General features: G+C 66.1%; 5 protein-coding genes across 6 annotated transcripts; 3 read left to right on the top strand and 2 right to left on the bottom strand.

Annotated features, from left to right (window-relative positions):
- The first annotated feature begins 483 nt into the window (after positions 1-483).
- Positions 484-8,885, top strand: GRK2 (G protein-coupled receptor kinase 2). Of its 2 annotated transcripts, none has more exons than XM_058026172.1 (21): positions 484-631; positions 1,469-1,545; positions 2,108-2,181; positions 2,407-2,508; positions 2,711-2,785; positions 3,250-3,311; positions 3,509-3,560; positions 3,687-3,778; positions 3,943-4,042; positions 4,123-4,201; positions 4,287-4,417; positions 4,700-4,794; positions 4,872-4,979; positions 5,064-5,130; positions 5,294-5,394; positions 5,486-5,552; positions 5,639-5,734; positions 5,822-5,984; positions 6,064-6,200; positions 6,274-6,384; positions 8,048-8,885. In XM_058026172.1, the coding sequence occupies exons 1-21, from the start codon at positions 519-521 to the stop codon at positions 8,207-8,209; spliced, it is 2,064 nt and encodes a 687-aa protein (XP_057882155.1). In that variant the 5' UTR covers positions 484-518; the 3' UTR covers positions 8,210-8,885. The 2 variants fall into 2 exon arrangements, with proteins under 2 accessions (XP_057882155.1, XP_057882154.1); XM_058026171.1 differs by having other exon boundaries at positions 6,271-6,384.
- A 1,125-nt stretch (positions 8,886-10,010) lies between these two features.
- On the top strand, positions 10,011-16,353 carry ANKRD13D (ankyrin repeat domain 13D). The gene is made up of 15 exons (XM_058026018.1): positions 10,011-10,171; positions 11,489-11,624; positions 11,705-11,829; positions 12,367-12,412; positions 12,494-12,637; positions 13,054-13,243; positions 13,380-13,446; positions 13,518-13,599; positions 13,852-13,913; positions 13,990-14,120; positions 14,263-14,420; positions 14,503-14,649; positions 14,811-14,974; positions 15,056-15,135; positions 15,552-16,353. The coding sequence occupies exons 1-15, from the start codon at positions 10,082-10,084 to the stop codon at positions 15,790-15,792; spliced, it is 1,863 nt and encodes a 620-aa protein (XP_057882001.1). The 5' UTR covers positions 10,011-10,081; the 3' UTR covers positions 15,793-16,353.
- Positions 16,354-17,088: 735 nt separating this feature from the next.
- On the top strand, positions 17,089-22,286 carry SSH3 (slingshot protein phosphatase 3). Its single transcript, XM_058026355.1, has 14 exons — positions 17,089-17,139; positions 18,052-18,089; positions 18,208-18,373; positions 18,790-18,908; positions 18,971-19,042; positions 19,131-19,196; positions 19,570-19,758; positions 19,883-19,976; positions 20,060-20,188; positions 20,257-20,303; positions 20,390-20,536; positions 21,180-21,380; positions 21,593-21,851; positions 21,931-22,286. Exons 1-14 carry the CDS (start codon positions 17,089-17,091, stop codon positions 22,111-22,113), a joined length of 1,761 nt encoding a protein of 586 aa, XP_057882338.1. The 3' UTR covers positions 22,114-22,286.
- A 1,309-nt stretch (positions 22,287-23,595) lies between these two features.
- Positions 23,596-24,693, bottom strand: POLD4 (DNA polymerase delta 4, accessory subunit). Its single transcript, XM_058026358.1, has 3 exons — positions 24,440-24,693; positions 24,249-24,360; positions 23,596-24,170 (listed from the first exon to the last, which is right to left on the bottom strand). The coding sequence occupies exons 1-3, from the start codon at positions 24,684-24,686 to the stop codon at positions 24,146-24,148; spliced, it is 384 nt and encodes a 127-aa protein (XP_057882341.1). The 5' UTR covers positions 24,687-24,693; the 3' UTR covers positions 23,596-24,145.
- Positions 24,694-25,598: 905 nt separating this feature from the next.
- LOC131084701 (glycine N-acyltransferase-like protein 3) lies at positions 25,599-27,641 on the bottom strand. Its single transcript, XM_058026357.1, has 5 exons — positions 27,564-27,641; positions 27,091-27,198; positions 26,883-27,003; positions 26,091-26,211; positions 25,599-26,019 (listed from the first exon to the last, which is right to left on the bottom strand). Exons 1-5 carry the CDS (start codon positions 27,639-27,641, stop codon positions 25,599-25,601), a joined length of 849 nt encoding a protein of 282 aa, XP_057882340.1.
- Positions 27,642-27,879: the final 238 nt, after the last annotated feature.

Here is a 27,879-nt window from a genome sequence, read left to right as displayed (position 1 = left end):
CCCAGTGTCACACACACAACCAGTGTCACACACATACAGTGTCACACATACACCCAGTGTCACACACCCAGTGCCAGACACATACACCCAGTGTCACACACGCAACCAGTGTCACACACACCCAGTGTCACACACACACAACCAGTGTCACACACACATACACCTAGTGCCACATACATATACCCAGTGTCACACACACGGCCAGTGCCCCAGCCGGTGTCCCGGCCCCTCCCGGGCGGGCGTGGCGGTGGCGGCGCTGCTGTCCCCGCCCAGCCCCGCTGTCCCCGCCCGCGCCCCGGTGCGGCCGCGCCCCGTTCCGCGCTCCGCTCCCGCCGCTCCGGGCGCTGCCGCCGCCGCGTCCCGGGGCCGCCGAGCCCCTCCCGGCCGCTCCCCGTTCCTCCGCCCGGCTCCTCTCCGGCCCCGTTCCGCTTCCGGGCGCGGTTCCGGTTCCGGGGCCGGCGGGTCGGGTCGGGCCGGGGCCGGTGCGGCTCCGGCGGCGGGGCCGGCGGCGCGGCACGATGGCGGACCTGGAGGCGGTGCTGGCGGACGTGAGTTACCTGATGGCCATGGAGAAGAGCCGCGCCGCGCCCGCCGCCCGCGCCAGCAAGAGGATCGTCCTGCCCGAGCCCAGGTGAGGCCCCGCCGCTGCCCCTCCGCTTGTCCGTCTGTCCGTCCGTCCGTCCGCCACCCACCCCCGGTCCCTCGGTCACCCCTTCCCGGTACCGCTCGCACGCGCCCGCGGGTCACGAACACCTCCCGCACACGTGTGTGCCGGTCACACCTGGCCTGACACACGGACATGGACACACGGACATGCACACACAGGGACAGGCACACACGGGTATGGACACACGGACATGGACACACACGGATACGGACACAGGGACATGGACACACGGATATGGACACACGCGGATATGGACACGGAAATAGACACACAAGTGTCACGCCTGTTGCACAGACAGACACACAGACATGGACACACACACACGGATATGGACACACAAGTGTCACACCTGTTGCACAGACCGACACACAGACATGGACACACGCACTTCCTGCCTGACACAGGGACGCACAAACACAGACACAGGGACACACACACTTCCTGCTGTCCCACCCAGCCGTGTCACACCCATGTGTACACACACACACACACCTGTACCCAGGTGTGCCAAGGGTCACAGTCCCCCATCCCCGTGCCAGACCCGGTACCCTCCTGTGCCTTCACTGCCAGGCACCTGTGAGGTTTTTTTGGGGGTGACACTCGTCCCCACCCTCCTTTGGGCCCCAGTGCGTGGGACACGCTGTGGTCTGGCGCCCACAACGTGCCCCGCTGGGGTGGGGACACACGGGATGGCAGGACACGCGTGCCACCGGGGCTTGGGGACACAGGAGGAGCAGGAGGGGAGGGTGGGGAGCAGGCGTCCATCGGGGGCACGGCTGAGCCCCTCTGGTGTGTCCCCAGCATCCGCAGCGTCATGCAGAAGTACCTGGAGGACCGGGGAGAGGTGACATTTGACAAGATCTTCACGCAGAAGATCGGTGAGCTGGGGACACGGGGGCTGTGGGGGACACGGGGGACACCTGGGCCAGCAGCCACAAGCCCAGGGGCAAGTGTGGCTGGGCTGGGGACGGCACTGGTGGCCACCGTGACAGCAAGAGTGGCCACGGGGATGGCAGAGGGGGTGTGGGGCCAGGCTGGGCAGGGGTGCCGGGGGGCTGCGCCACGCTCCCCACCCTGTGTCCCCTGTCCTGTCACTTCCCCCCACGCCAGCGCAAACCGTCCGGGGCAGGAAGCGCCTCTCACTTCCTCCTGCTGTTCCGGCGGTTTCCGGGCACGTCCGCCCTGCTCCGTGTGCCCGCCCGTGCCCCTGCCCCCACGGTGCCCCACGGCAGCCCCTCACTGCCCCAGGGGGCTGCTCCCACGCCAGCTGGGGCCTGGCACCCTGTCACCCTGCCAGCTCCGCACTGGTCCCTGCTTGGCACTTCCCCAAGCCTCGCACCGGGGTGGCAGCAGGGCTGGGCAGGCCCAGGGGATGTCCCTGTGTCCCTTGGCCTGGCCCGGGGGGCTGTCACCTCTCATGCTGTGGCTCTGTCCCTGTAGGCTACCTGCTTTTCCGGGATTTCGCCTTCAACCAGGCCGAGGAGGCCAAGCCCCTGATGGAATTTTATGAGGAGGTGAGACAGGGGGACTTGGGGACAACCCCCTGGTGCACCAGCAGTGGGGTTGGTACCTCCTTGGACACGGTGCCAAGGGCACCACCTGAGGTGACAGTGCCCAGGAGCTGGGAGACACTGCCTGAGGGGATGGGATAACCCTTCCCATGGGACCTGGCACCCAGAGGGGCCACAATGCCCAGCATTCCTTGTGCCCCTGTGCCACTGGAGCTGTGCCCTCTCCAGATCAAGAAGTACGAGAAGCTGGACTCAGAGGAGGAGCGGGCCGCCCACAGCCGCCACATCTTCGACCATTACATCATGAAGGAGCTGCTGGCCTGCTCCCACGTGAGTGCCCTGGGCAGCAGGGTGGCAGGGGTGTCCCCGCTGTGCCCACAGTGTCCTCAGGGGCAGCCCCACACCCCCCACAGGCTCCATCCCGGGAGCCACATCCCAGCCCCACGGATGGGGGTTCCTCTGTGGCCTGGTGCAGCCCTGCCTGGCCACTGTCCCTTCTGCCCGAGGTGACACGGTCCTGTCCCCTTCACAGCCCTTCTCCAAGAGCGCCACAGAGCACGTCCAGAGCCGCCTGAGCAAGAAGCAGGTGCCCCCAGACCTCTTTCAGGTGGGCATCACCTGACACAGGGAAGGGGTCCTTGCCACCTCTAACACTCGGAGAGTTAATCCTTAGAGGGGGCTGGGGGTGACAGGAGCCCCTGAAATGGGAGAGGTGTGTCCCAGGAGGAATGGAGACCCCGAGGGATGGTGAGAGGGTCCCCAGAATGCTGGGAGTGAGGGAGAATTGCTTGTAGTCCCCATAGGGTGATGGGAGACTGGGGGCTACCCTGGGAGGTAGCAGGGTGTCCTCAGAGGGAGGTGGTTGCGACCCTGGATGTCACCCTAGGGGTGCCCAGGGCTGGTGGTGTTTGGGTTCCCAGAGACTGAGGTGGCAGAAGCATCCCCAGGGGCCTGGGAGTGGCAGTGGGGGAATGTGAATTCACAGGGGTAGAGGAGACCCCACCTAATGATGGGATCAGGGTGACCTGGGTGGCCCCAGGGACCCAGCACTGAGCCCTGTGTCCTCCCCAGCCCTACATTGAGGAGATCTGCCAGAACCTGCGTGGGGGCATCTTCCAGAAATTCATTGAGAGGTGAGCTGGGAGGAAATTCCCGTGCAGATTGGGGTGTCCCATCCCACCGTGTCACAGCCCACACTGGGGACTTGGGGGCCTCTTCCTTTCCCAAGTGTCCTGGGGGGTGCTCCCTGCCTCCAGACAAATCCAGGGAGTCTTTGAGGGCCATGTTTCTCCAGGATCTCCACTCTTGCCCTCTCTGCTCTTCCTTGCAGTGACAAGTTCACGCGGTTCTGCCAGTGGAAGAACGTGGAGCTGAACATCCATGTGAGCAGGACCCCTGTCCCCCACCTCCCAGGGAGCGGGATGTGCTTCCAGGGAGCCCCTGTGTCCCTCACCTGGGAACACTGGGGCAGGGCTCGGTGTCCAGGCTCACGCCATTCTCCTCCTCAGCTCACCATGAACGACTTCAGCGTTCACCGAATCATCGGCCGCGGCGGCTTCGGGGAGGTCTACGGCTGCCGGAAAGCGGACACGGGCAAAATGTAACGGGAATGCCCCGGCACCCAGGGGCCCTCCTGGGGTTTGGGGTGCTGGGGGGCCCAGTGGCGTTGCTGTGGTGACACGTGTTGGGGAGCCGTGGGTGGGAGGTGGGTGCTGGCCCTGCTGTGGGGACACGGTGGCCGCAGGGACTCCGTGTCCCCGCCAGGTACGCCATGAAGTGCTTGGACAAGAAACGCATCAAGATGAAGCAGGGCGAGACGCTGGCCCTCAACGAGCGCATCATGCTGTCCCTCGTCAGCACTGGGGTGAGGAGACACGGGTGCTGGGCTGGGGACAGGGTGGCAGGGGACGGGGACAGGGAGGGTGACCCCGTGTCTCCCGCCAGGACTGCCCGTTCATCGTGTGCATGTCCTATGCCTTCCACACGCCCGACAAGCTCAGCTTCATCCTCGACCTCATGAACGGTGAGACCCCTGCCCTGAGCCACTCCCGGGGCACAGAGACCCCTGCCACAGCGCTCTGGGTGACAGCCAGTCCCTGTCCCCACAGGGGGGGACCTGCACTATCACCTGTCCCAGCACGGCGTCTTCTCGGAGGCGGAGATGAGGTTCTACGCGGCCGAGATCATCCTGGGCCTGGAGCACATGCACCGCCGCTTCGTGGTGTACCGTGACCTCAAGGTGACCGTCCCCACCCGCAGGACATCCCCAGGACATCCCTTTAGCACCCCCTGCACTGCCCTGTGGGCACCCTCAGGTGTCACAAACCCTCCCCTCAGAACACTGTGGGAGTGCCCAGAAGGCACTCTCAGATCTGATGGACACCCCAACAGCAAAATCCGTGGGCACCCTGAGACTTTGGGAGCACTCAGACACCTCCAAATCCCAGAGAGCCTCCCAGGCTCACCACCCCATACCCACGGGCCACTCTGGGGCTCAGGGTGTCCCCCGGTGTCCTCACAGCCAGCAAACATCCTCCTGGACGAGTTTGGCCACGTCCGCATCTCCGACCTGGGCCTGGCCTGCGACTTCTCCAAGAAGAAGCCCCACGCCAGCGTGTGAGTGTGCCCACACCCCTGCCCGCCCTGCCTCCGCGCCCGGGGCGGCCCCTGACCCCCCTGTGCCCCCTCCCCAGGGGCACCCACGGGTACATGGCGCCGGAGGTGCTGCAGAAGGGGGTGGCCTACGACAGCAGCGCCGACTGGTTCTCGCTGGGCTGCATGCTCTTCAAGCTGCTCCGGGGGTGAGTGCAGGCTCAGCTGGGCACAGCTGGACACAGCTGGGCACAGCTGGGCACTGCTGAGCCCCCTCTCCCTGCACGCCGCAGGCACAGCCCGTTCCGGCAGCACAAGACGAAGGACAAGCACGAGATTGACCGGATGACCCTCACCATGGTGGGTGGGGGTGGGGGCACTGGGGGGCTGTGGGCAGGACGTGGGAGGCACACAGGGGGTCAGGGATGGCCGGTCTTTGCCTGGAGCACGTGTCTGTGCCCAGCTGTGTGTCACCGTATGTCCCTGTCCCCGCTCAGCTGTGATCTCATGGAATCTCCCACAGGCTGTGGAGCTGCCGGACTCCTTCTCCCCAGAGCTGCGCTCCCTGCTCGAGGGGCTGCTGCAGCGGGATGTCAACCGGCGCCTGGGCTGCATGGGCCGAGGGTGAGTGTCCCACAGGACCCCAGGGGATGGGACAAGGTGTGCTTGCACAGTGTCCCTGCGGCCACGCTCACCCACCCTCCTCCTTCCGCAGGGCGCAGGAGGTGAAGGAAGAGCCCTTCTTCAAGGGCCTGGACTGGCAGATGGTGTTCCTGCAGAAGGTGAGGGGGCTGTGCCCATGGCTGGGGACAGGGACAAGGACACAGAGGTGGGCAGACCCCGCTCTGACCCGCACTGCTGCCCACAGTACCCACCGCCCCTCGTCCCACCCCGCGGCGAGGTGAACGCGGCCGACGCCTTCGACATCGGCTCCTTTGACGAGGAGGACACCAAGGGCATCAAGGTACCGGGTACAGAGGCCAAGCCTGGGGGCATAGGGTGTCCCACTGCCCCTCACCTGGGCATAACTCCAGCATCCCACCCTGCCCAGCTGCTGGAGAGCGACCAGGAGCTGTACCGCAACTTCCCGCTCACCATCTCGGAGCGCTGGCAGCAGGAGGTCACCGAGACCGTCTTCGATGCCGTCAACGCCGACACCGACAAACTGGAGGCCCGCAAGAAGGCCAAGAACAAGCAGCTGGGCCACGAGGAGGGTGAGTGGGGCCGGGAATGCCCGCCCTGAACCACCCCTGGGCACATCCCCGTGCTGATCCTGCCTGCCTGTGATCCCAGAGTACGCCATGGGCAAGGACTGCATCATGCACGGCTACATGGCCAAGCTGGGCAACCCCTTCCTGACGCAGTGGCAGCGCCGCTACTTCTACCTCTTCCCCAACCGCCTGGAGTGGCGCGGGGAGGGCGAGTCACCGGTAAGGGGGGCACGGCACCGGGGGCAGGGCTGGGGGCGCCCTGGGGACCGGGCTGAGCCTGTCCCCCCAGCAGTCCCTGCTCACCATGGAGGAGATCGACTCGGTGGAGGAGACGCAGGTGAAGGAGCGCAAGTGCATCCTGCTCCGCATCCGCGGGGGCAAGCAGTTCGTGCTGCAGTGCGACGTGAGTGTCACCCCCTGTCCCCCTGGCTGCTGGCCACCTCCTGCTGCCTGCTAGCCATCCCTCCTGCTCCCTTCCTAGCCATCCCTCCTTCTCCCTGCTGGCCATCCCCCTGCTGCCTGCTAGCCATCCCTCCTGTTCCCTGGTAGCCATCCCTCCTGCTCCCTGCTAGCCATCCCCCTGCTGCCTGCTAGCCATTCCCCCTGCTCCCTGCTGGCCATCCCCCTGATCCTGCTAGCCATCCCCCTGCTCCCTGCTAGCCATCCCTCCTTCTCCCTGCTGGCCATCCCCCTGCTCCCTGCTAGCCATCCCCCTGCTCCCTGCTAGCCATCCCCCCTGCTCCCTGCTAGCCATCCCCCTGATCCTGCTAGCCATCCCCCTATTCCCTGCTAGCCATCTCCCCTGCTCCCTGCTAGCCATCCCCCCTGCTCCCTGCTAGCCATCCCTCCTTCTCCCTGCTGGCCATCCCCCTGCTCCCTGCTAGCCATCCCCCTGCTCCCTGCTAGCCATCCCCTATTCCCTGCTGGCCATCCCCCTGCTCCCTGCTGGCCATCCCCCTGCTCCCTGCTAGCCATCCCCTATTCCCTGCTGGCCATCCCCCTATTCCCTGCTAGCCATCCCTCCTGCTCCCTGCTAGCCATCCCCCTGCTGCCTGCTAGCCATCCCCCTGCTCCCTGCTAGCCATCCCTCCTTCTCCCTGCTGGCCATCCCCCTGATCCTGCTAGCCATCCCCCCTGCTCCCTGCCAGTCATCCCTCCTGCTCCCTGCTGGCCATCTCCCTGCTCCCTGCTAGCCATCCCCCTGCTCCCTGCTAGCCATCCCCTATTCCCTGCTGGCCATCCCCCTGATCCTGCTAGCCATCCCCTGCTCCCTGCTGGCCATCCCCCTGATCCTGCTAGCCATTCCCCTGCTCCCTGCTAGCCATCCCCTGCTCCCTGCTGGCCATCCCCCTGATCCTGCTAGCCATCCCCTGCTCCCTGCTAGCCATCCCCCTGCTCCCTGCTAACCATCCCTCCTGCTCCCTGCTGGCCATCCCCCTGCTCCCTGCTAGCCATCCCCCTGCTCCCTGCTAGCCATCCCCTATTCCCTGCTGGCCATCCCCCTGCTCCCTGCTGGCCATCCCCCTGCTCCCTGCTAGCCATCCCCCTGCTCCCTGCTAGCCATCCCCTATTCCCTGCTGGCCATCCCCCTATTCCCTGCTAGCCATCCCCCTGCTCCCTGCTAGCCATCCCTCCTGCTCCCTGCTAGCCATCCCTCCTGCTCCCTGCTAGCCATCCCCCTGCTCCCTGCTAGCCATCCCCCTGCTCCCTGCTAGCCATCCCTCCTGCTCCCTGCTAGCCATCCCCCTGATCCTGCTAGCCATTCCCCTGCTCCCTGCTGGCCATCCCCCTGCTCCCTGCTAGCCATCCCCCTGCTCCCTGCTAGCCATCCCCCTGCTCCCTGCTGGCCATCCCCCTGCTCCCTGCTAGCCATCCCTCCTGCTCCCTGCTAGCCATCCCCCTGCTCCTGCTAGCCATCCCCCCTTGCTGGCCACTTGCATGTTTAGTCCTTCAAGCCACTCCAGGGCATCAATACTGCAAACGTGGGGCAACCCCACAGCCCTGGCATGCTGGGTTGGTCCAGCCCTGCCCTGTGCCCGCTCCTGAGCCATTTGCCTGCCCCGCAGAGCGACCCCGAGCTGGTGCAGTGGCGGAAGGAGCTGCGGGAGGCGCAGCGCCAGGCGCAGCAGCTGCTGCAGCGGGTGCCCCGCATGCAGAACAAGCCGCGCTCGCCCGTGGTGGAGCTCAGCAAAGTGCCCTTCATCCAGCGCTCCCACAACGGGCTCTGACCCCTCCCCGCGCCCCCTCACCCCTTCCCACCCCACCTCTAATTTATTGGGTTGGGTTCCCGCGTGTCCCCTGCTCTCCGGGGAGGGGACGCGCCCGGTGCCGGTGTCACCCGGCGGCGCGGTGACACAGCGGGCACGCGGCCTGGCACCTTCTCCCCGGTGTGCCCCCGGCCCTGCAGGAACTCTCCGGCTCAGATGAAGGCAGCCCCCGTCCCTCCCGCCCGCTCCCCAGGGCCGTGTGTGCCAAAGGGGCCGGCGGGGTCCCCAGCCGGCATGTCCCCCCTCCCCGTGTGGCTGTGCCCGTCCCGTGGGTGGCACCCCTCGTGTGCGTGTGTGGCAGTGAGTGAGTGAGTGAGTGAGTGAGTGCCCAGGGGGACCCCCTGTAAATACTGTGCCACGGGTCCCCTGCGCCCCCCGCTCTGCCACTGCCCCTCCTGCCCTGATCCAGGGCACCCCCAGCCCCTGCCCCCCTCCTGAGGAGAAGGGAGCGGGTGGGACCCCCTTAAATCAGCCACGGGTGGGCACGGGGTGCCCCTGCCCCCCAGTCCCAGCAGTATCTGTAAATATTAGTCTCTGGTCGCTCTGCTCCCGGGGCTGGGGGGCACCGGGCAGGGGGGGCACGGGGCAGGGCAGGGGCAGTGGGTGAGTGAGGTTTTCATGAGCAGAGATGTGAGAATGCCAGAAAAAAAGTTTTTATAATAAAAACATCGAAAAACACCATCCAGCTCCACCTCAGTGTGGGAGGGAGAGATGGCTTCACACTCGCTGAGGGTGGCATGGAGTCCTTGTCACCTCCTGTGGTGTGGGAGATTCCTGATTGTCCCCCTGTGGACACACCAGCACTTTGGGGACATTCTGGAGCATCCCCAAGCTTCACAGGATGGGGTCCCGGGCCAGCATGGGCTGCTGGAGGTTGTGTCCCCCATTGCTGCTCTGTCCCCAGGGATGTCACTTGTCACCAGGCAGTGCAGGTGCCACCTCTCCTGCCCACACCCTGCCTGAGGGCAGCGTGTCAGGGTGCGGCACAGCCGGGCTGGTGCTCCAGCATTCCTGGGGATGGGATGGGATGGGATGGGATGGGATGGGATGGGATGGGATGGGATGGGATGGGATGGGATGGGATGGGATGGGATGGGATGGGATGGGATGGGATGGGATGCACGACGGTCCTGAACACCAGGTACCCCTCCACTGATGTTATGATGTAAAGGGGTCAGGGAGCCCCGGGTGTGTGCTCAGGGTGCCCAGCAGGAGATGCCAGGCACCATCAGACCCTGGTACCGGGGATCAGCGAGGAGCCAGAGGGTCCCTGGCTGCAATCCCGATTGGCGAATGTGAGAGGGTGCAGCCCCAGGCTGTGTCCGGTGCCGGTTCCAGTCGCATTCCCGGTGCTGCTGCAGTGGCGGTGCCCACAATCGCCGGCGCTGGTGCCGTTCCCGGTGCCTGCTCCCATTCCCGGTGCCAATAACGTTTCCGGTGCCCCACTCCCGACCCCTCGTTCCCTTTCCTGCTGCCGTTCCCGTGCCCAGTGCCAATTCCATTCCCGTACCCGGTGCCTGTTCCCCTTCCTGGCGCCCCGTTCCCGCTCCCTTTGCCGTTCCCGTGCCCGGTGCCAATGCCCGTTCCCTTTTTCCGCTCCCTTTCCCGTGCCCGTTCCCGGCTGCGATGCCGTCCCCGTTTCCCGTTCCTGGTGCCGCTGCCTGTTCCCGGTTGCCGGTTGCCGGTTGCCGGTTGCCGGTTGCCGGTGCCCGGTGCGGCCCCGCCCCGCGCCGCCGCGCTGCGCCGCCGCCGCCCCCGCGCAGCCATTGCGGGCAGGCCCCGCGCTGCGGCCCGGTCCGTCCGCCCCGGCGGCCCCGGGGACATGGTGCCGGGATGGCCCGGCCCGCCGAGACCTTCCCGCTGCACCGGCTCGTCTGGCACAACCGGCACCAGGCGCTGGACAGCGCCCTGCGCGCGGGGACGGTGGGAACGGCGCCGGGAGCGGCACCGGGAGCGGCGCCGGGGAGCGGGCACCCCCCACGCACCGGCACCGGGAACGGGAGCGGGCGGGAGGGGAGGGGAGGGAGAACGGCGGGGCCTGCAGCGCGGGGAGGGGGGGACTGGGAATGCTGGGGGGGACTGGGAGCGCTGGGGAAAACCGGGAATGCTGTGCGCGGGGGGGGGAGGGGGGATGCTGGGAGGGCTGGAAGGACCGGGAGCACTGGGAGATACTGGGAGCACTGGGAGATACTCGGAGCACTGTGGGGACTGGGAGAACTGGGAAATACTGGGAGCACTGCGGGGACGGGGAGCACTGGGATATACTGGGAGCCCTATGGGGACTGGGAGCACTGGGAGATACTGGGATCACTACGGGGACTGGGAGCTCTGGGATATACTGGGATCACTGCAGGGACAGGGAGCCTGGAGGGACTAGGGGCATTGGGAGGTACTGGGAGCGCTGGGAGGTACTGGGAGCGCTGGGAGGTACTGGGAGCACTGCAGGGACTGGGATCCTTGAGAGACTGGGAGCACTGGGATATACTGGGATCACTGTGGGAATGGGGACCCTTGAGGGGCTGGGAGCACTGGGATATACTGGGAGCACTGCGGGGACAGGGAGCCTGGAGGGACTGGGAGCACTGGGATATACTGGGAGCACTGCGGGGACAGGGAGCCTGGAGGGACTGGGAGATACTGGGATCACTGCGGGGACAGGGACCCTTGCAGGACTGGGAGCACTGGGAGATATTGGGAGCACTGCGGGGACTGGGAGCATTAGGGAAGGCTGGGGACACCGGGCACTGGGAGCACTGGGAGCACTGGGAGCATTGCAGAGGGACTGGGAGCGCTAGGGGAGGTGGGGCACAGGGGATGGGAGAACTGGGAGCGCCGGGGAAACTGGGGCCACGGGGGACTGGGGGAACTGGAGGGAGGCTGGGAAGACTGGGAGCACAGGGAGCTGGCGGCACTGGGTGGAGGGGACAGCACTGGAGCATCTGGGGGAACTGGGAGTGCTGGAGCAAGACTGGGAGTGGTGTGGGGACTGGGAGTACCGGGGAGACTGGGACTCGGGGACTGGGAGCACTGGAAGAACTGGTGGCACTGGAAGGACTGGTGACACTGGGATAATAAGGGACTGTAGCACCAAAGGCCTGGAAGCAGCCGGGAGCACTGGGATGGAGTTGGCTGCACTGGGAGAAGGGGGGGCTGGGAGCACAAGGCCTTGGGAGCATGGGGGACACAGGGTGAGCACTGGGGTGGCACGGGGAGGGGACAGTGACCCCAGCACCCTTGCAGCACGACGTGGAGCTGACAGACCCGCGTGGCCGCACGCCGCTGGAGCTGGCCGTGTCCCTGGGCCACCTGGAGTCGGTGCGGGTGCTGCTGCGGCACAACGCCAACGTGGGCCGGGAGAACGCCAACGGATGGACGGGTACAGGCACACCTCGGGGACTTGGGGACACCAGCCGGGGCGGCGGGTGGCCTCCAGCTGATGGCACCCCGTGTCCCCAGTGCTGCAGGAGGCGGTGAGCACGGGGGACCCCGAGATGGTGCAGCTGGTGCTCCAGTACCGTGACTACCAGCGTGCGACGCGGCGCCTCGCCGGCATCCCCGAGCTGCTCAGCAAACTGCGGCGGGTAGAGCCCCCAGAACTGCACCCTGCACCACAGAGACCCCCAGGGACACCCACCAGCCCCATCCCTTGGCTCCAGACTCCCCACCTCGCCAGTGACTCCAGCAGAGACCCCTCAAGTCTCCCCAGGAGCCCCTGTCTTCTCCATGACCCCATTCTTTCCCCAGGGACACCTTGCCTATCCAACCCCACTTCCTCACATTGTCCTGATCCACACCCAGGACCCCAATAGGGATCCCCACCCCTGCTCTCCAGACTTCCCACATCCTCAGTGGTCTGAGAAGGGACCCCAAATTCTCCTTAGAAGCTCTCATTGACTCCATTCTTTCCCTGGGGACCCCTTGCTTATCCTTATCCTGTGGGACTCGCTGCTTATCCTTCCCTGTGGACCTGCACTAGTGGCCCCATTCTCTCTGATCCCTACCCAGGACCCCAGTAGGGACCCCCATATCTTCACCCCAGACTCCCCCCCTCCCCAGTGACCCTATCAGGGAGTCCCCAGCCCCTCCACATCCCCCACCATTCTTCTCATCCCTTCCAGGCATCCGACTTCTACGTGGAGATGAAGTGGGAGTTCACCAGCTGGGGTAAGCGTGGCTGGGCTGGGAAGGGGAAGGGGGTCCCCAGGGCCCCCCAGCCGCGGGGCTGACGTGTCCCTGTGCCCGCAGTGCCCCTGGTGTCCAAGGTGTGTCCCAGCGACGTGTACCGCGTGTGGAAGCGTGGCGAGAGCCTGCGGGTGGACACCACCCTGCTGGGCTTCGAGCACATGACGTGGCAGCGCGGCCGCCGCAGCTACATCTTCAAGGGGGAAGGTCAGCTCCAGCCCCCCGCGGGACCTCTGTCAGCCTGGGGAGCCCCCAGACCCTCTGCACCCCTGGCTGGATTCCCTGGGGGCCTCCCAGTCTTTGTGGGGAGCACTATAAGTGCAGCCCTGTAAACACCCCAGATTCCCTACAGGGACTTGCCTGGAGATTCCCCAGACCCTCTGCACTATGAATGCTCCCAGATCCCCTCTAGGGACCATGTGGGATTCCAGTTACCCCCTCCCAAGGGGAACACCTCAGTTCTTTTACCAGGCACCCCCAATTCCCCAAGGAAACCTTAATTCTCCCTGAGGGAACCACCTCAGCTCCCGCATGTACAAGGGACCCCCAATCCCCCCAGCCCCCCAGTGTCCCCCAGGCCTGGTGTTGTCACATGGGGCTGAGCCCTGGGTGTCCCCACGCAGACGAGGGGGCTGTGGTGATGGAGGTGGACCACGACAAGCAGGTGGTGTACACGGAGACGCTGGCGCTGGCCCTGCACGAGCCCGAGCTGCTGCTGGCGGCCATGCAGCCCAGCGAGGAGCACGTGGCCGGCCGGCTCACCTCGCCCATCGTGTCCACACACCTGGACACCCGGAACATCGCCTTCGAGAGGTGCAGAGGGGAGGGAAGGAGGGAAGGGAGGGAAGGGGAGGTGTCAGCGAGCAGGGGCCATGCGAGGGGGAAGCGTGGGCGAAGGGGAAGGAAGCGCTGGTGCAAGAGGGTGAGTGAGGCCTCCCTGCTCCCCCAGGAACAAGTCTGGGATCTGGGGCTGGCGCTCGGAGAAGATGGAGGTGGTCAGTGGCTACGAGGCCAAGGTGAGTACAGAGACATGGGGGACACGAAGGACAGCCCGGAGTGTGGCAGGCCTGACGGTGTCCCCACGCAGGTGTACAGTGCCAGCAACGTGGAGCTGGTCACCAAGACCAGGACGGAGCATCTCTCCGACCAGGACAAGTCACGCAGCAAAGGTGACAGCCCTGTCAGCCAATCAGGGGGCCTGTACACAGTGGGGACACGCCGCCTTTCCTGGGTGGCACAGGTGTCAGGTGTGGGACACTGTGGGTGTGACATGTCAGCTGTGGGAAACTGTGGGGATAATGTGACAGGCATGGGACAGCGTGGAGTCTGCCACCCATGAGGGGTGTGACCGGTGACAGCCCTGGGAGTCCTTCCCACTGCCCACTGCCCACACCTCACCCTGCACCCCCTTCTCCCCCCAGGCTCCAAGACCCCCTTCCACTCCTTCCTGGGCATTGCGCAGCAGCACGGCACCCACAACGGGGTGAGTGGCCATCCCGGGCGTCCCTGGGGACACTGGGGGTGTCCAGGGGGGCTGAGCGGTGCTGCTGTCCCCTCAGGCACCCGTCCTGCAGGCTGCCAGCCCCACCAACCCCACGGCCATCACCCCCGAGGAGTACTTCGACCCCCACTTTGACCTGGAGACCCGCAACATCGGGCGCCCCATCGAGATGTCCAGCAAGGTGCAGAGGTGAGGCCACCATCCCGGGGTGGGAACAGAGTCCTCGGGGGCCATGTCAGTCTGTACCTCGGGGGTGTGGCCAGGGCGGTGGCACACAGGGGTGGTGCTGGTGGCCCTGGCAGTCCCCGTGCCCACGGTGGTGCCCGGGCAGGTTCAAGGCGACGCTGTGGCTGTGCGAGCAGCACCCGCTATCGCTGGCGGAGCAGGTGACGCCCATCATCGACCTCATGGCCATCTCCAACGCCCACTTCGCCAAACTGCGCGACTTCATCACCCTCAAGCTGCCCCCTGGCTTCCCTGTCAAGATCGGTGAGAGGGAAAAACTTCCATTTGGGGCAGGATTAACAGGGGCAGGAGTTCATGGGGCCTCAACTGGCGCCTGTACCCACAGAGATCCCCCTGTTCCACGTGCTCAACGCCCGCATCACCTTCAGCAACCTGTGTGGCTGTGACCAGCCCCTGGGCTCCGTGCGGATCTGCGCCCCCCAGGAGCCCCCCGGCGCCCACCCCCCCGGCACCCAGCCGTCGGGGCCCAGAGGTGAGCCTGGGGGGCCGGGAGGGCTGGGATTCCATGGATACGGAGCAGGGTGGCTGCGGGGTGTCACGGGATGCCGTGGGGTGCTGTGGGGCACCATGGGGCACCATGGGGTGCCACGGGGACAGCCGTGGGCAGTGCTGACGGTTCACCGTGCGTGGCAGCGTGGCCATTCCCATGCGAGGTGGAGGCGGGCGTGTTCGAGGTGCCGGCGGGGTACACGGTGCTGGGCGCGGGGCGCAGCGAGCCCCTGCGCGACGAGGACGACGACCTGCTGCAGTTCGCCATCCAGCAGAGCCTGCTGGACGCCGGCACCGAGACCGACCAGGTGCGGCCACGCCCCCTTCCTTACCTGGACACGCCCCACACACACCTAGGCACGCCCCTAACGCATGGCCACACCCCACAGGTGACCATCTGGGAGGCGCTGACCAACACCCGCCCCGGCGCGGAGCCGCCGCCCTACGATGAGGACCTGCAGCTGGAAAGGTGAGGTTCCATCCGTGGGGGCGTGGCCTGGGGCGCCACACCCACCTCACCTGGGCAGGGCCGAGATGGGAGGGGCAGGGGTGAAAGGTGTCGGGGTGGGGCAGGTACAGGGTCCATGGGTTAGAGGGGCAGGGGCTAAAGGTGTCCGGGTGTGGCCAGGGGAGGGGCTGAAAGGGAGGAGCTTCTTGCTGCCCAAAGGGTGTGGCCATAATGGGCGTGGCTAACCGCTGGGTGGGGCATGTGGGGAGGGGCATTGCTCTCCAGGCCATTTAAGGGCTGTGAAGGAGGTGTGGCCTCCAGGGGTGGGGCAGAGGTGTGCCAGAGGGGGTGTGGCTGCTATGACATGGGTGTGACACCCACGACACGGGTGTGGCTGCCGTGACACAGCAGTGTCCCCACTGCTGTCCCCTGCCCAGGGCGCTGCAGGAGAGCATGCTGCTGCAGGCGGGGCCCAGTACGGAGCCCCCGGCCGCCGGGAGCCCCCCGGGAGCGGGCGGCGGGAGCCCCCCGGGCCCGCCCGGGTACGGCAGCTTCGCGGAGCAGCTGCGGCTGGCCATGGCGCTGTCGGAGCGCGAGCAGGAGGAGCGGGAGCGGCGGCGGCGCGAGGAGGACGAGGAGCTGCAGCGCATCCTGCGCCTCTCCCTCACCGAGAAGTAGCGCCCGGCCCGGGGCGCTGCACGCCGGCACGGGGACGTCCCACGCGGGGACCGGGGTGTCCCATGTGGGGTCAGCCCACGCACGGACGCAGATGTCCCACGTGGGGACACCCCTTGCAGGGATAGGGACACCCCAGGCAGGGGACACCCCGGTGCGGGCGCTGTCCCACACCAGGATGGCCCGGGGCGGGCACAGCCCTGCCTGGGGAGCAGCCGGTGCCGGGACGGCCCCCCCGTGACGGGGACCCCCCTGATGTGGGTACAGCCCCCCACAGGGGATTTGATCCAGGGATCCTCCTACCCCCGGGACCCCCAATCCAGGGCTCTTCTCCCGCCAGGCTCAAACCTCAGCCCAGGGACCCTCACCTGTGCCCAGAGCCCTCCCTAGGGAACCCCTCCTCTTTGGTGTTGTACTGTGACCCATGGGGGGCAGGACGGACCCGGGGGTCCCCGTGGGATGCAGGTGACCCCTATTTTAAGGCACTGCAGTGTTGGGGGGGACTGCTGGGGGGACCCCCAGGCCTCATCCTTTGGGGCAGTGGGGGGGCAGGGGGGCCCCGAATGTCTGTACATATACATATACATATATTATATATATATATACACACGTGTGTCCGTGCCTGGGGCGTCATGGGTGGGGTGTCCCAGGGGTGGGGCCTGGGAAAAGGGATGGATCCTGCAGCTGGGGTGGGGCTCAGGTGATGGGGCTCATCCAGTGAGCGTGTGGGTGGCACTAGTGGGCTGCTCCTCCTCAGCTCACCCCAAATCTGGCCCTGTGCCCCCATTCCTGGCCCAAGGAATGGTTTATTTTGTTTATATTACATGGGAAAAGACCCCTGCCCAGGGAGGGGGGCTTGGCTGGGGACCCGTGGGGTCACAAGGGGCTCTTTGGGGCTGAGCTGCTGGGGACACTTGGGGTATTCCCATAGGCTGAAACCCGGAATGTTCCCAGTGCCGTGTCCCTCAGGAGATCCACGGTTTCTGGGGATCGGGGGAAGGCATCACACGTTCTGGGCGCCTGGGGGAGGGTCTCAAGAGCCAGGGAGCCTCAGATGGTCCCCACTTTTGGAGGATCCGGGGGTGTCTCAAGTGCTGGAGGGTCAATCCCGCCTTGCCCGCACGGATGTGGGGCCCGGGGGGCGCTCCGGGGGGCGCGGCCGCGGCGTTCCCGTGGCGGGGGGAGCCGTGCCGTGCCGGGACGTGCCCGCGGCCGTGCCCGCTCCCGCTCCCGTTCTCGTTCCCGTCCGGGCGGGGCAGCGGCGGCGCTTCCTGGTGCGGGGGGGCGGCGCGGCGGGGCATGGCGCTGGTGACGGTGCGGCGGGCGGGGGGCTCCGCCGGCGGCCCCGCGGTGAGTGCGGCACCGGACGGCGCATCCCGGCGGGGACGGGCGGGGGGTCCCGGTGCGACCCGGGAGGTCCCGGTGCGGGCTGGCACGGGGGCGCCCGGGGGAGTGCGGGCTGGCCCCGAGCCGCGGGGGCCCCGGTGCGAGGGCACGGGGCGGACCGGGGCGTCCCGGAGCTCCTGCCGTTCCCGGAGCTGCTGCGGGTCCCGGTGCCCCGGGGAAATGGGCCGCTCCGGGGATCCCGGTGCCGGGAGTGCGGGCTGCGCGGGGCTTTGTCGGGCGGGGGTCCCGGAGTGAACCGGGGGTTCCCGGAGCTCCGGAAGGTCCCGGCGCGGAAGGTGCCGCCGTCCCGGGGGTGCCAGCGCGGGCCGGACGGTGAAGGTTGCTCCGGTCGCTCCCGGTGCGGGGTCATCCCAGGCGCTTCCGATGGGACTTTGATGGGAGTTTACCGGGAGCGGGGCTGCCCCCAGCACGCCTCGGTGTTTCCTGTGCTCCCGGCTGGGGTTTCCCCACAGCTGAGGGAGGAATATGGAGTGTGGATGGGGGTGTTTGTCCCAAGCTGCTCCCACTCAGTTTGCCACCTCTCCCAGTCCCTTCCTTGTCCCGGTGTCCCCTAGTGCCCCCCCCCCATGACCACTGGGCCTTTCTGGGTGTTCATCCCAGGCCCCCCTTGCAGCGCTTTCACCCAGCTAGGGATGAGGGGCACAGGGACGAGACAGCCCCCCGCCATCCCGAGGGGGTCCCCAGGGATCCATCTCCACAGTGTGACCCCCAAATGGTCCCTATGTCCCCGCTGGGTCCCACACTATTTGGTGGGTTTCGGGGGTCACTGGACTGCGGTGTCCCTGCTGGTGGGGGCTTGTGGGACCCCCGAGCCTGGGGTCACATTTCCCTCTGGAACCACCTCCCAATTTGCAGGAGGAAGATGCTCCCAGACGCGGCCAGCTGCAGCGACGGTGAGAGGGGCTCCAAAACCTCAGCGTGGGGGACACTGGGGGGGATGGGGACACAGTTCCCCCCTTGGGGGAGCACTCTGGGGGTGCCCCGGGTGCTCAGGACCCTCCTGCCCCCCAGGCAGAGCTTCGTCATGGTCAAGGGGGCTGCGCGGCTCCTGCCTGCCGAGGAGCCCCCCCCGGCCGAGCCCCCTCCGGCCGAGCCCCCCTGCCAGGCCCCGGGACAGCAGGAGCGGCACCTGCACCTCATGATGCAGCTGCTGCGCCCCCAGGACGCCATCCGGCTGGTAGGACAGGGATCCACCCTCCAGGAACACGGGAATGGCGTGGGGACAGGGAGAGAGATGGATGGGGTCAGGAGCAGGGACAGGATGGGGATGGGGATGGGTTGGTATGAAGGTGGGGACAGGATGGGGAGGAAGGGTATGGGAATGCAATAGGGATGGGGAGTCGATAGGATGGGATGGGGATAATGGGAAGCAGTAGCATCGAGGAGGGGGGGATGGGATGGGATGGGATGGGATGGGATGGGATGGGATGGGATGGGATGGGATGGGATGGGATGGGATGGGATGGGATGGGATGGGATGGGGATGGAATGGGAAGTGATGAGGAGGGGATACGGCCCAGCGCGGTGCTCCTCCCCGGTCCCTGGGAGCCCTGGGAAGGGGCAGATCCCCCGGCATTCCCGCCGTTCCGGCAGGCGGTGCGGCTGGAGTCGGCGCGGCCGCGGCGGGTGCGGTACCTGCTGCTGGTGCGGCCGGAGGAGGCGGGAGCCGAGGCGGAGACGGCGCTGCTGGGAGTGGATTTCGCCCACGAGGGGTGAGCGGGGTGCGGGGGGGCCCGGGGAGGCGTCGGCACCCCCTGACCCCTGCTTGCCCCAGGGCCAGCCGCTGCACCCTGGGCATGGTGCTGCCCCTCTGGAGCGACACCCAGGTGTTCCTCGACGGCGATGGGTAAGGGAGAAAGGAATTTTGGGACAGGGAGAGAGTTGGAGGGGTCGGGGTGCCCACTCTGACCTATGTGTGTCCCCCTGATGCCCAGGGGGTTCAGCGTGACATCAGGGGGAGAGACACGCATCTTCAAGCCCATCTCTGTGCAGACCATGTGGTGAGCAGGGCCTGGGCGTGACCATGGGGGACGTGGGGACCACCCTGGGCACGGGGGGGTGTGGGTGGCATGGAGAGCACCACGGGGGTGGGCACCACCTCGGGGACTGGGGGCACGGGCACTGCCAGGGGCACAGGGGATCTCAGCTGCACAATGGACATGGGGGATGTGGCACTGCTAGGGACACAAGGGGTGCTGTCACCATCCTGGGCACAGGGGATGTGGGTATCATCATGGCCACAGTCACGGGGAAGGAGCTGGGAAGGGCTTGGGTGGCACCCACACGCTGGGGACGGCCAGTGAGGGGGACACAGCGGTGGGGGTGGCACCGGGGAGGCGGTGGCAGCGCAGGGTGGCAGGTGCTGTGCGGCAGGGCCGCGCTGCAGGAGCTGCACCGCGCCTGCGAGGACGCGGCCCGCGGCGGGCACATCCCCGGCGGCCCCGCGCTGGCCTGGGCCCGCGGCTACGCGGCGGCGCTGGGCTCGGAGCAGAGCTGCCTCAACGAGTGGCTGGCCATGGCCGACCTCGAGTCCGTGCGCCCCGCCTCGCCCACGCCCCTCCGGTAAGCTCCCGCCACGCCCCGCCACACCCTGCACCCGCTGGCCAATCGCTGCCGCGCCTGGCAGGGCGTGGCCCGGGCGGGGCAGGGGACAGCGGTGACACGGTGGTGCCGGTGCTGGTGGCAGGCCGGCCATGCCGGAGCTGTCGGAGCAGGCGGTGCGGGCGCTGCTGCGGGAGGTGATGGCCACCGCCGACCTGGAGAACGTCACCTCCAAGGAGGTGGGTGGCATCGGGGTGGCAGCAGGGTGTGCTGGGGACAGGGCGGGCTGGCAGGGCCATCCCTCACCCATCGCGGCGCCCAGGTGCGGGAGGAGCTGGAGCGGCGCACGGGGCACAGCCTGGCCGAGCACAAGGACTTCATTGACAACGAGATGCTGCTGGTGCTGGCGCAGATGGATCGGCCTTCCCGCGTCTTCCCGCACCTCTTCCTGGTGGGCAGCGGGCACGGCGGGCGGGGCGGGTGGCACTGTCCCCTCCCCTCACCGCTGTCACCACGCAGGGCTCTGAGTGGAACGCGGCCAACCTGGAGGAGCTGCAGCAGAATAGGTGAGCACAACGTGGCACCGCTGTGGGGTGGCACCATCGTGGGGTCACCACAGGCCACCCCGGGGGTGTCACTCGTGTCCCCACAGGGTCACCCACATCCTGAACGTGGCGCGGGAGATTGACAACTTCTTCCCGGCGCTGTTCACGTACATGAACGTGCGGGTGTACGACGAGGAGGCGGCCGAGCTCCTGCCCCACTGGAACGACACCTTCCTCTTCCTCTCCCGCGTCCGGTCAGTGACACCATGGGGGACACCGGGGGCACAGGGGCTGGAGGTGGTGGGGGTCAGAGGGGGACACAGGGAGAGGTTTTGAGGTGCTGGGGCATGGGATGCTGGGGAGCAGTGGGGTGGCTGGGGACACTGGGAGCTCTGAAGACATTGGAATGGCTGGGGATACGGGGAGACCTGGAGACACTGGGATGGCTGGAGGATGCTGGGAGCTCTGGGGACACTGGGATGGCTAGAGGATCCTGGGAGCTCTGGAGACATTGGAATGGCTGGGGATACGGGGAGCTCTGGGGACACTGGGATGGCTGGGGATACGGGGAGCTCTGGGGACACTGGGATGGCTGGGGACACGGAGAGCTCTGGGGACACTGGGATGGCTGGGGATACGGGGAGCTCTGGGGACACTGGGATGGCTGGGGACACGGAGAGCTCTGGGGACACTGGGATGGCTGGGGACACGGAGAGCTCTGGGGACACTGGGATGGCTGGAGGATCCTGGGGACCCTGGGACATCTCGGAGACACTGGGAGCTCTGGGGACACTGGGACACCTTGGGGACCCTGGGACACCTCGGGGACACTGGGAGCCCAGCGGACACGGTGTCCCCGAGTGCCCGGTGCCGTGGTGCCAGCGGCGGGTGCCGCAGGGCGGCGGGAGGCCGGGCGCTGGTGCACTGCCGCATGGGGCTGAGCCGCTCGGCCGCCACGGTGCTGGCCTACGCCATGAAGGAGTTCGGGTGGCCCCTGGAGCGGGCGCTGCGGCACGTCCGGCACTGCCGGCCCGGCGTCCTGCCCAACCCCGGCTTCATGCGCCAGCTCGACTTCTACCAGGGCATCCTGAGCGCCAGGTGAGTGGGGACACATGGGGGGGGACACCTGGGTGGGGCCTGTTGTGACCAAACCTCGTTGTGTGGGTGGGCGGGGCTTCAGTGCCCGTGCCCTACCTGGAAAGATGTGGGACATTTTGTGGGGGAGGAGCCCGTGGGAGCCCCACCCAGCCGAGGGGGTGTGGCTCCCAGCAGGGGGAGTGGCCAGGTACTGATTGACAGCTCTGTGGCAGCCGGCACAGCAGCCTGTGGGAGCCGCGGGCGGCCGAGGTGCCGCACCCCGAGGACGACACCGCAAGGGACACGAGTGGCCTGTCCCCGCTGTGCTCCCCGCTGGCGTCCCCACAGCCCTCTGAGGAGGAGGCAGCTGCAGGGGGGCTGCTGGGGACCTCCCGGCGCCCCCGTATCTCCCTGTGCTCTGTCATGCGGAGCATCAGCCTGCTGGAAAACCCCGAGCCCCTGGAGCCGCTGGGGGAGCCCCTGGCCGGGGAGGTGAGCAGGGGTCAGGGCAGAATGGGGGTCCAGCTGTGGGGTGACAGCAGCATGGCATGACCCCACTGTCCCCCATCAGGTGTTTGAGGCCTCGGAGGAAGCAGAGGGTCCCTCCCCGAGGTCACGACCCTCGTCCCGCCCGCGCCGCGTGGTGCGCCAGGCCAGCCTGGATGGTGGCCCCGCTCCGTTTTGTGACCACACCCATAGTGATGACCACACCCATGCACCTGGCCACGCCCACACAGATGAACCCACGCCTTAATTTGGGGGGCATGAGACAGGACCTACTCACTGCCATAGCAACAAGGGGATGGGCGTGGCCTACGCATGTGGGCGTGGCCGGAGAGCCGGAACGTCCCGCCCACGCCCTGCCCGCACCCTGGGGCTGGGACGTGCCTCTGCCCCAGCCCCACGCACACAAACACCGACACTGCTCCTGCACTGGCAATAAAGCGTGGAAATGGCAGCCCCTGGTGGCTTTGTGACCCTGAGCACCTGGAGGGTGGGCTGCTGTCAGTATGGACCGGAGTGAACGCTCTGGGGACACCGGGCGGGCACAGGGACCCAGCGGCGCCATTTTGTGCGGCACGGGGGAACTACAACTCCCGGCGGCCTTTGCGCGAGGATCACAACTTCCGAGTTGCCATGGCAACCGCCGCGGCCTAGGCCTGGGCTGGAAGCGGGACCGGGGCAGTCCCGAGGACTGAAGCACACAGAGAGCCCGCAGCTCGCTGTGGCCGTGGTGGAGGGGAAAGCCAAGTGCTCCCCCCGCCTCTCCCTGAGATGGTGTCAGCCCCCTCCCACCATGGTGTCCCTCCATGTTGTCACCCCTGGCCCACAGGACACCTTCCACTAGCCGAGGTTACTTCATGCTCCTTTGAACAAGGGCCTGGACACTCCCAAGCCTGGGGCAGCCACAGCTTCTCTGGGCAATCTGTGCCATGGCCTCACCACCCTCACAGAGAGGAATTTCTTCCTAAAATTCCACCTAAACCCTCCCAGGGAAGGAGGTTCCTGGCTGGAAGTTGTCCCTGAGGCTGCTGCTGTCCATCTCCATCTCCCAGGGCTGTTCCTGCAGCTGGAGCCATCCCAGAGACTTCCCCCTTTCCTGGGACACCCACCAGGCTGGGACTGACCCTCTGCCAAGGAAGGAGAGTGGGAATCTCCCTCCTTCTTCCCACCAGGAGGGCACAGCCCTGGGTTGGCTGGGTGTAGGATGCTTATTTTTGGGAGATTTCCTAAGCACCTCCATTCTGTGCCCAGCAGAGGAATTATGTCCTGTCTGTAGAAGATATCCAAGGGACTGCAGCTCCAACAGCAAGACCAGATCCAGCTGGATAATGCAATCCAGAGGGTCAGGAGCCTGCAGTGCAAGTGGGATGGGAGTTCTGAGTGACCCCCCACCCATCCCACCCCATCCCACTTTATCCCACCTCAAATTACTGCTGGCTCCAGTGCTCCATTGCAGCCAAAACTCTACCTCTACACTAATTCATAAATAGTATTCTGTGAGGATAGCTAGAAAAATTTAAAAATACTAATTAGCAGCATTAAAAAAAACAATTAAAACTGCTAAAATTAAAAATATGTCACTACCAAGAGAAAAAACTATCTATTAAAGTCCACCATATAAACATCCCTATCCCCAAAATTAAAGCTGATAAAAAGCATCAAAGCAATCAAGAAAAAATAAGTAAATACATTCTAGTGGGTGCAGTAGCATTTAATCAAAGCTAGACCCACCACAGATAGAAACAATTTATTTTATTGATGAAACAACAGAAAGAGCTGGTGAATTAAGTCATTGATAACCTGAATAATTAACAGACACATGCTGTTATTTTTGATTCTGCACACAGCAAAGCTGCTAATTTGGGCTATTAAACATATGAATCCCACAGGACACTCTTCCCACCCCGCTGCAGGACATCCCCACCATCCACAGCCCCCTGAGCTCACTTTAAGCTGATTTTATACCTCATTCTTCATTTTTTCACCCCATTCCTGGGGAAAAAAATCCCACCTCCCTTTCTCCACCCAAGAACACATTTTTCTCCCTGAGTCCCAGCTGAGTGACATCAAACTGTGAGATGGACACCTCACCTGGCTTTTTTTGGGGGGGATGCAACTCCCTGCCCTCCCCCTGCACCCCAAGGGCTTCACCCCACCCCGTGCCCCCCAGACAGCACACGGCACCCCTTCCTTCGCTCACACCAGCTTTAATCCACTCGGGGTCCCTGCAATAGGGTCTTGGGGTGTCGGGAATGGTTTCTCTGCTCCCTTGGCGCAGCCGCTCAGAGCTCGTACTCGTGCCACAGGCTGTGGGGACACAGCGGGGTCATTGGGGAGGGCAGGTGCCATCCCACCCTAGCCCATCCCAGCCTATCCCACACACACCTGTAGGTGACATCGGGGTTGTCGCGGTGCTCCAGGAGGGCGTCACGGATGGGCCCGGGGGGGCTCAGCCCCAGCTCTTGTGCCCGCTCCCAGCGCTGCAGGCGGGTGATCCCTGCGGGATACCGGGGGCTCAGCGGGGCCGGGGGGAGCCCGGGACCACCGGGACAAGGGGGGGAACCGGGGGCGCTCACCGCTGCAGGGTCCGTACTCCCAGGCGAGGTCGAAGCGCCGCAACATCTCCATGAGCGCCGGGTCCGGGGGGGGCTGCGAGGGGCCGCGGTGACAGTCCCGCACCTTCAGCTGCGCCTTGTCCTGGTCCTGGTCCTTGTCCTTCCTGTCCTTGAGCCGGCCCGGGGGCCGCCCCGGGCCCCGCCGCCGCCGCCGCCGCGGGAAGGAGTCGGTGATGCGCCGGGGCTGCTCCATGGCCCTGCGCGACATGGAGCTGGCACGGCCCCGCCGCTACCGGGAACCGGGCGGGACCCGCCAGTACCGGGAACCGGCGGCAGGGACCCGCCCCTGCCCGCGGCCGGGCGGAAGCGGCGGGGCCGGCCTGGGACACCGGCCATGGGCGCCTCGGCCGCTGCCACCTTCGGCCGCTGCCGCCTTCGGCCACTCTTGCAGTGTCCCCTGTCCCCCGCCCCGCTCGGCACCCCCCGGCTGTCCCCGGGTGCTGTCACCTCCCCATGCTGTCCCTGCCAGCAGCCGCACTCGGCAGTTCCGGTCACCCCGAGGGCACTGTCACCTCCATCCCAGTGTCCCCTGCTCCCCTGGCACTGTCACTCGAGTCAGTGACTGTCACCCCAGGCAATGCCACCTCCCATTTGTGCCCACTATGCTTTGGCATTGTCACCCATGTGACAGTCCCAATCACCTCAGGCACTGTCACCCTTGTGGTTTCCCCCTGTCAGCCTGGACATTGCCACCCCCATCCCAGCACTCCCCACCAGCCTGAACACTGTCTGTTCCCATCAGCCCCCCAAACCACGACTCACGCTGTGACACTGTCACCGTCTGCCCTGTCCCACTCTGTCCTGTGTGTCACTGGTTGTCCCACCCGTGCCTGCCTGTCCCACCCCCAGCTGTGGTGACACCACCCTGGTTCAGGGGGTGACACCGCAGGTGCCACCAGTGCAGATTTGCCTGCGGCTTTCAGCCCTCCCGTGGGGGACTGAGAATAACTGAGATGCTTGGGGTGACTCCCAGGGGATCCTGCCGTGTGCCTCAGCGGTGACACGTGAGCCACCAAGCTGTGTCCCCGCTGTAACCGTCAGTGCTGAGGGGACACAAAACCCACAAAACTCCACACCGCTGTTTAATTTGATGTCACCACAAAGAGGGGACAGCAGGGCCTCAGGGCACGTCCCTGTCCAGGCCGGGATTGTGCAGGATGTAGCGGCAGACCCCGGGCAGGCGCCGGTTCCCCAGCATCTCCTGCAGCTGCTGCATGGGCCGGTTGCCCAGCGCCGTGTGCCCAAAGGTGGGGAACCCGCGGGCGTGTGCCCGCTGCGCCGCCACCGTCAGCGCCACCTGCATGTGCCCGTGCCGCCGGTGCTCGGGCAGGGTGTAGCTGTGGGTGCCCGTCCCGAAATGATCCGTCAGCACCCAGGCCACGGGCTGCCCGCTGCCATCCTGCAGGCACACTTGCGGGAAGCGCCCCAAGATCTCGGCCAGGAAGCGCCGGCTGCGGGCGTTGCCCCCGTAGGGCCACGTCTCGTTGAGCAGGTCCACGTGCGACGGGCTCAGGGAGCCCACGCGCACCCCGGGGGCTGGCCTGGGTGAGGCAGGGGTTAGTGGGGGGCTCGGGGGTGTCCCCGTGTGGGGATGAGGGTGGGGGGCTCTCACCGGGGCTCCGGCATGCTGCTGGGGTCAGGGTGCCAGTAGGAGTAGTACTCGACAATGTCCAGCTCCACACCCTTCTTCCCTGCCAGCTCCTGGGACACCGTGGCCAGCCCGTCCTGCAGCCCTGGGGATGGGGGTGTCAGGGGGTTCTGTTCCTCCTGTACCCCACCATCCCTGTCCCCAGCACCCCTGTATGACCCCAGTGTCCTCCTCAGTGTCCCCAGGGCCTACCTGCAACACCAGCCTCTATTCCCAGCACCCAAATCCCTGCTTCCAGCGTGCCCAGTACCCCAATCCCACTCCCATCATCCCCAAGTCCATCCCGAGCACTCCCAGTGTCCCCAAGGACCCACAAATCCATCTGCAATGCTTCCCAGTGCCCCAGCATCCTCAAATCCAACCCCATTACTCCCAGTGTCCCCAAGGACCCACAAATCCAGCTGCAATGCTTCCCAGAGCCCCAGAATCCCCAAGTTCAACCCCAGCACCCCCCCCACAGGACCCTGCTTCCAGGGTGCCCAGCAGTGCAATTCCCTGCTGCTCCCCAGCACCCCCAAATCCCACCCCAACACATCCCACTGGTATCACCCACCAAACCCCATGCCAGCACACCAAATCAGGCCTCCAGAGCTCCCCAGCACCCAAACACCCATCCTCAATGTCCTCCAGCACTCCCAATCCCCTCCACCAGTACCTCCCAGTTCCTCCCTGTCTCCACCAGCTCTCCCTGGTGTCCCACATTCCCAGTACTGCCCAGTCCCTCCCCAGTCCCTCCCCAGGATGTCCCCAGGCCACCGATGAGGGTGAAGGCGGCGTCCCAGCGCAGGCAGCCGGGGGTCTCCAGCAGCGCCCGGTACGCGCCCAGGTCCCGGTAGAACGCCGCCTGCGTGTTCCAGTAGCCGTCATTGGCCGGCACCTGGGGGCACCCACGGCTGCTCTGAGCGCGCCTGGCACGTGCCAGGGCACCGTGTCACCCCTCTCCTGCAGTGTCCCCACTGGCCACCTCTCCGCTGGGCCGGGCCAGCACGGCGCCGAATTCAGGCCACTTGTCCACCAGCACCTCGAACTGGCCAGGGTTGCCCCGGTTGATGTTCAGCACTGCCCCGAAGACCTGGGGGAAAGGGGGTCAGCCATGAGGGACAAGGAGGGGACAGATGGGGGTCAGGGATGGGGGCTTGATATGGGGGCAGTGTGGGGTCAGAGCTGAGGGGAGGGGGGCAGGTGTGCAGAACAGGGCAGCAAAAAGGGTCCCTAATGACACGGGGGTCCCCATCACCATCAGGGGTGGTATTGGGTTCCCCCTCACGGCAAGGGGAATATTGGGGTCCCCATCACAGCAACAGATGAGTGACACTGATGTCCTAGTCATGGCACAGGGCAGGGGTGACAGCAGGGTCCCTGTGACTGGCAGGGTGGGGGTGGCATTGGTGTCCCAGTCATGGCACAGTGCAGGGGTGACAGCGGGGTCCCCATCACCGGCAGGGCGATGGGCAGGCTCTTCCTTAGGATCCCCTCCAGTTGCTGCAGATGGGCAGAGCACGTCAGGATCTTCATTGTCCTGCTGAGAGACCCTCAGTCACAGGGGGACAGGGCCACCAGGCATGGCCCCTGTCCCCATCCCTTTCCCCACAGCCCCCATCTCCAGCACTCACCCTGCAAGAATCCTGAGTCTGTGTGTTCCGGGGGGCTGTGGAGTGCGAGTCTGGAGACAGTGTGGCGCTTGGTGACAATGGTTACCGCAGCTGTCATGGGCCAGCGAGTGCCCCCTGCCTTGGGGGGCAGCGGGCAGGGT

Source organism: Melospiza georgiana, chromosome 6 (assembly GCF_028018845.1).
Source record: "Melospiza georgiana isolate bMelGeo1 chromosome 6, bMelGeo1.pri, whole genome shotgun sequence".
Lineage (NCBI taxonomy): Eukaryota > Metazoa > Chordata > Aves > Passeriformes > Passerellidae > Melospiza > Melospiza georgiana.
Note: the sequence above shows the minus strand (reverse complement) of the source record. Positions and strands in the feature narration are given on the sequence as shown.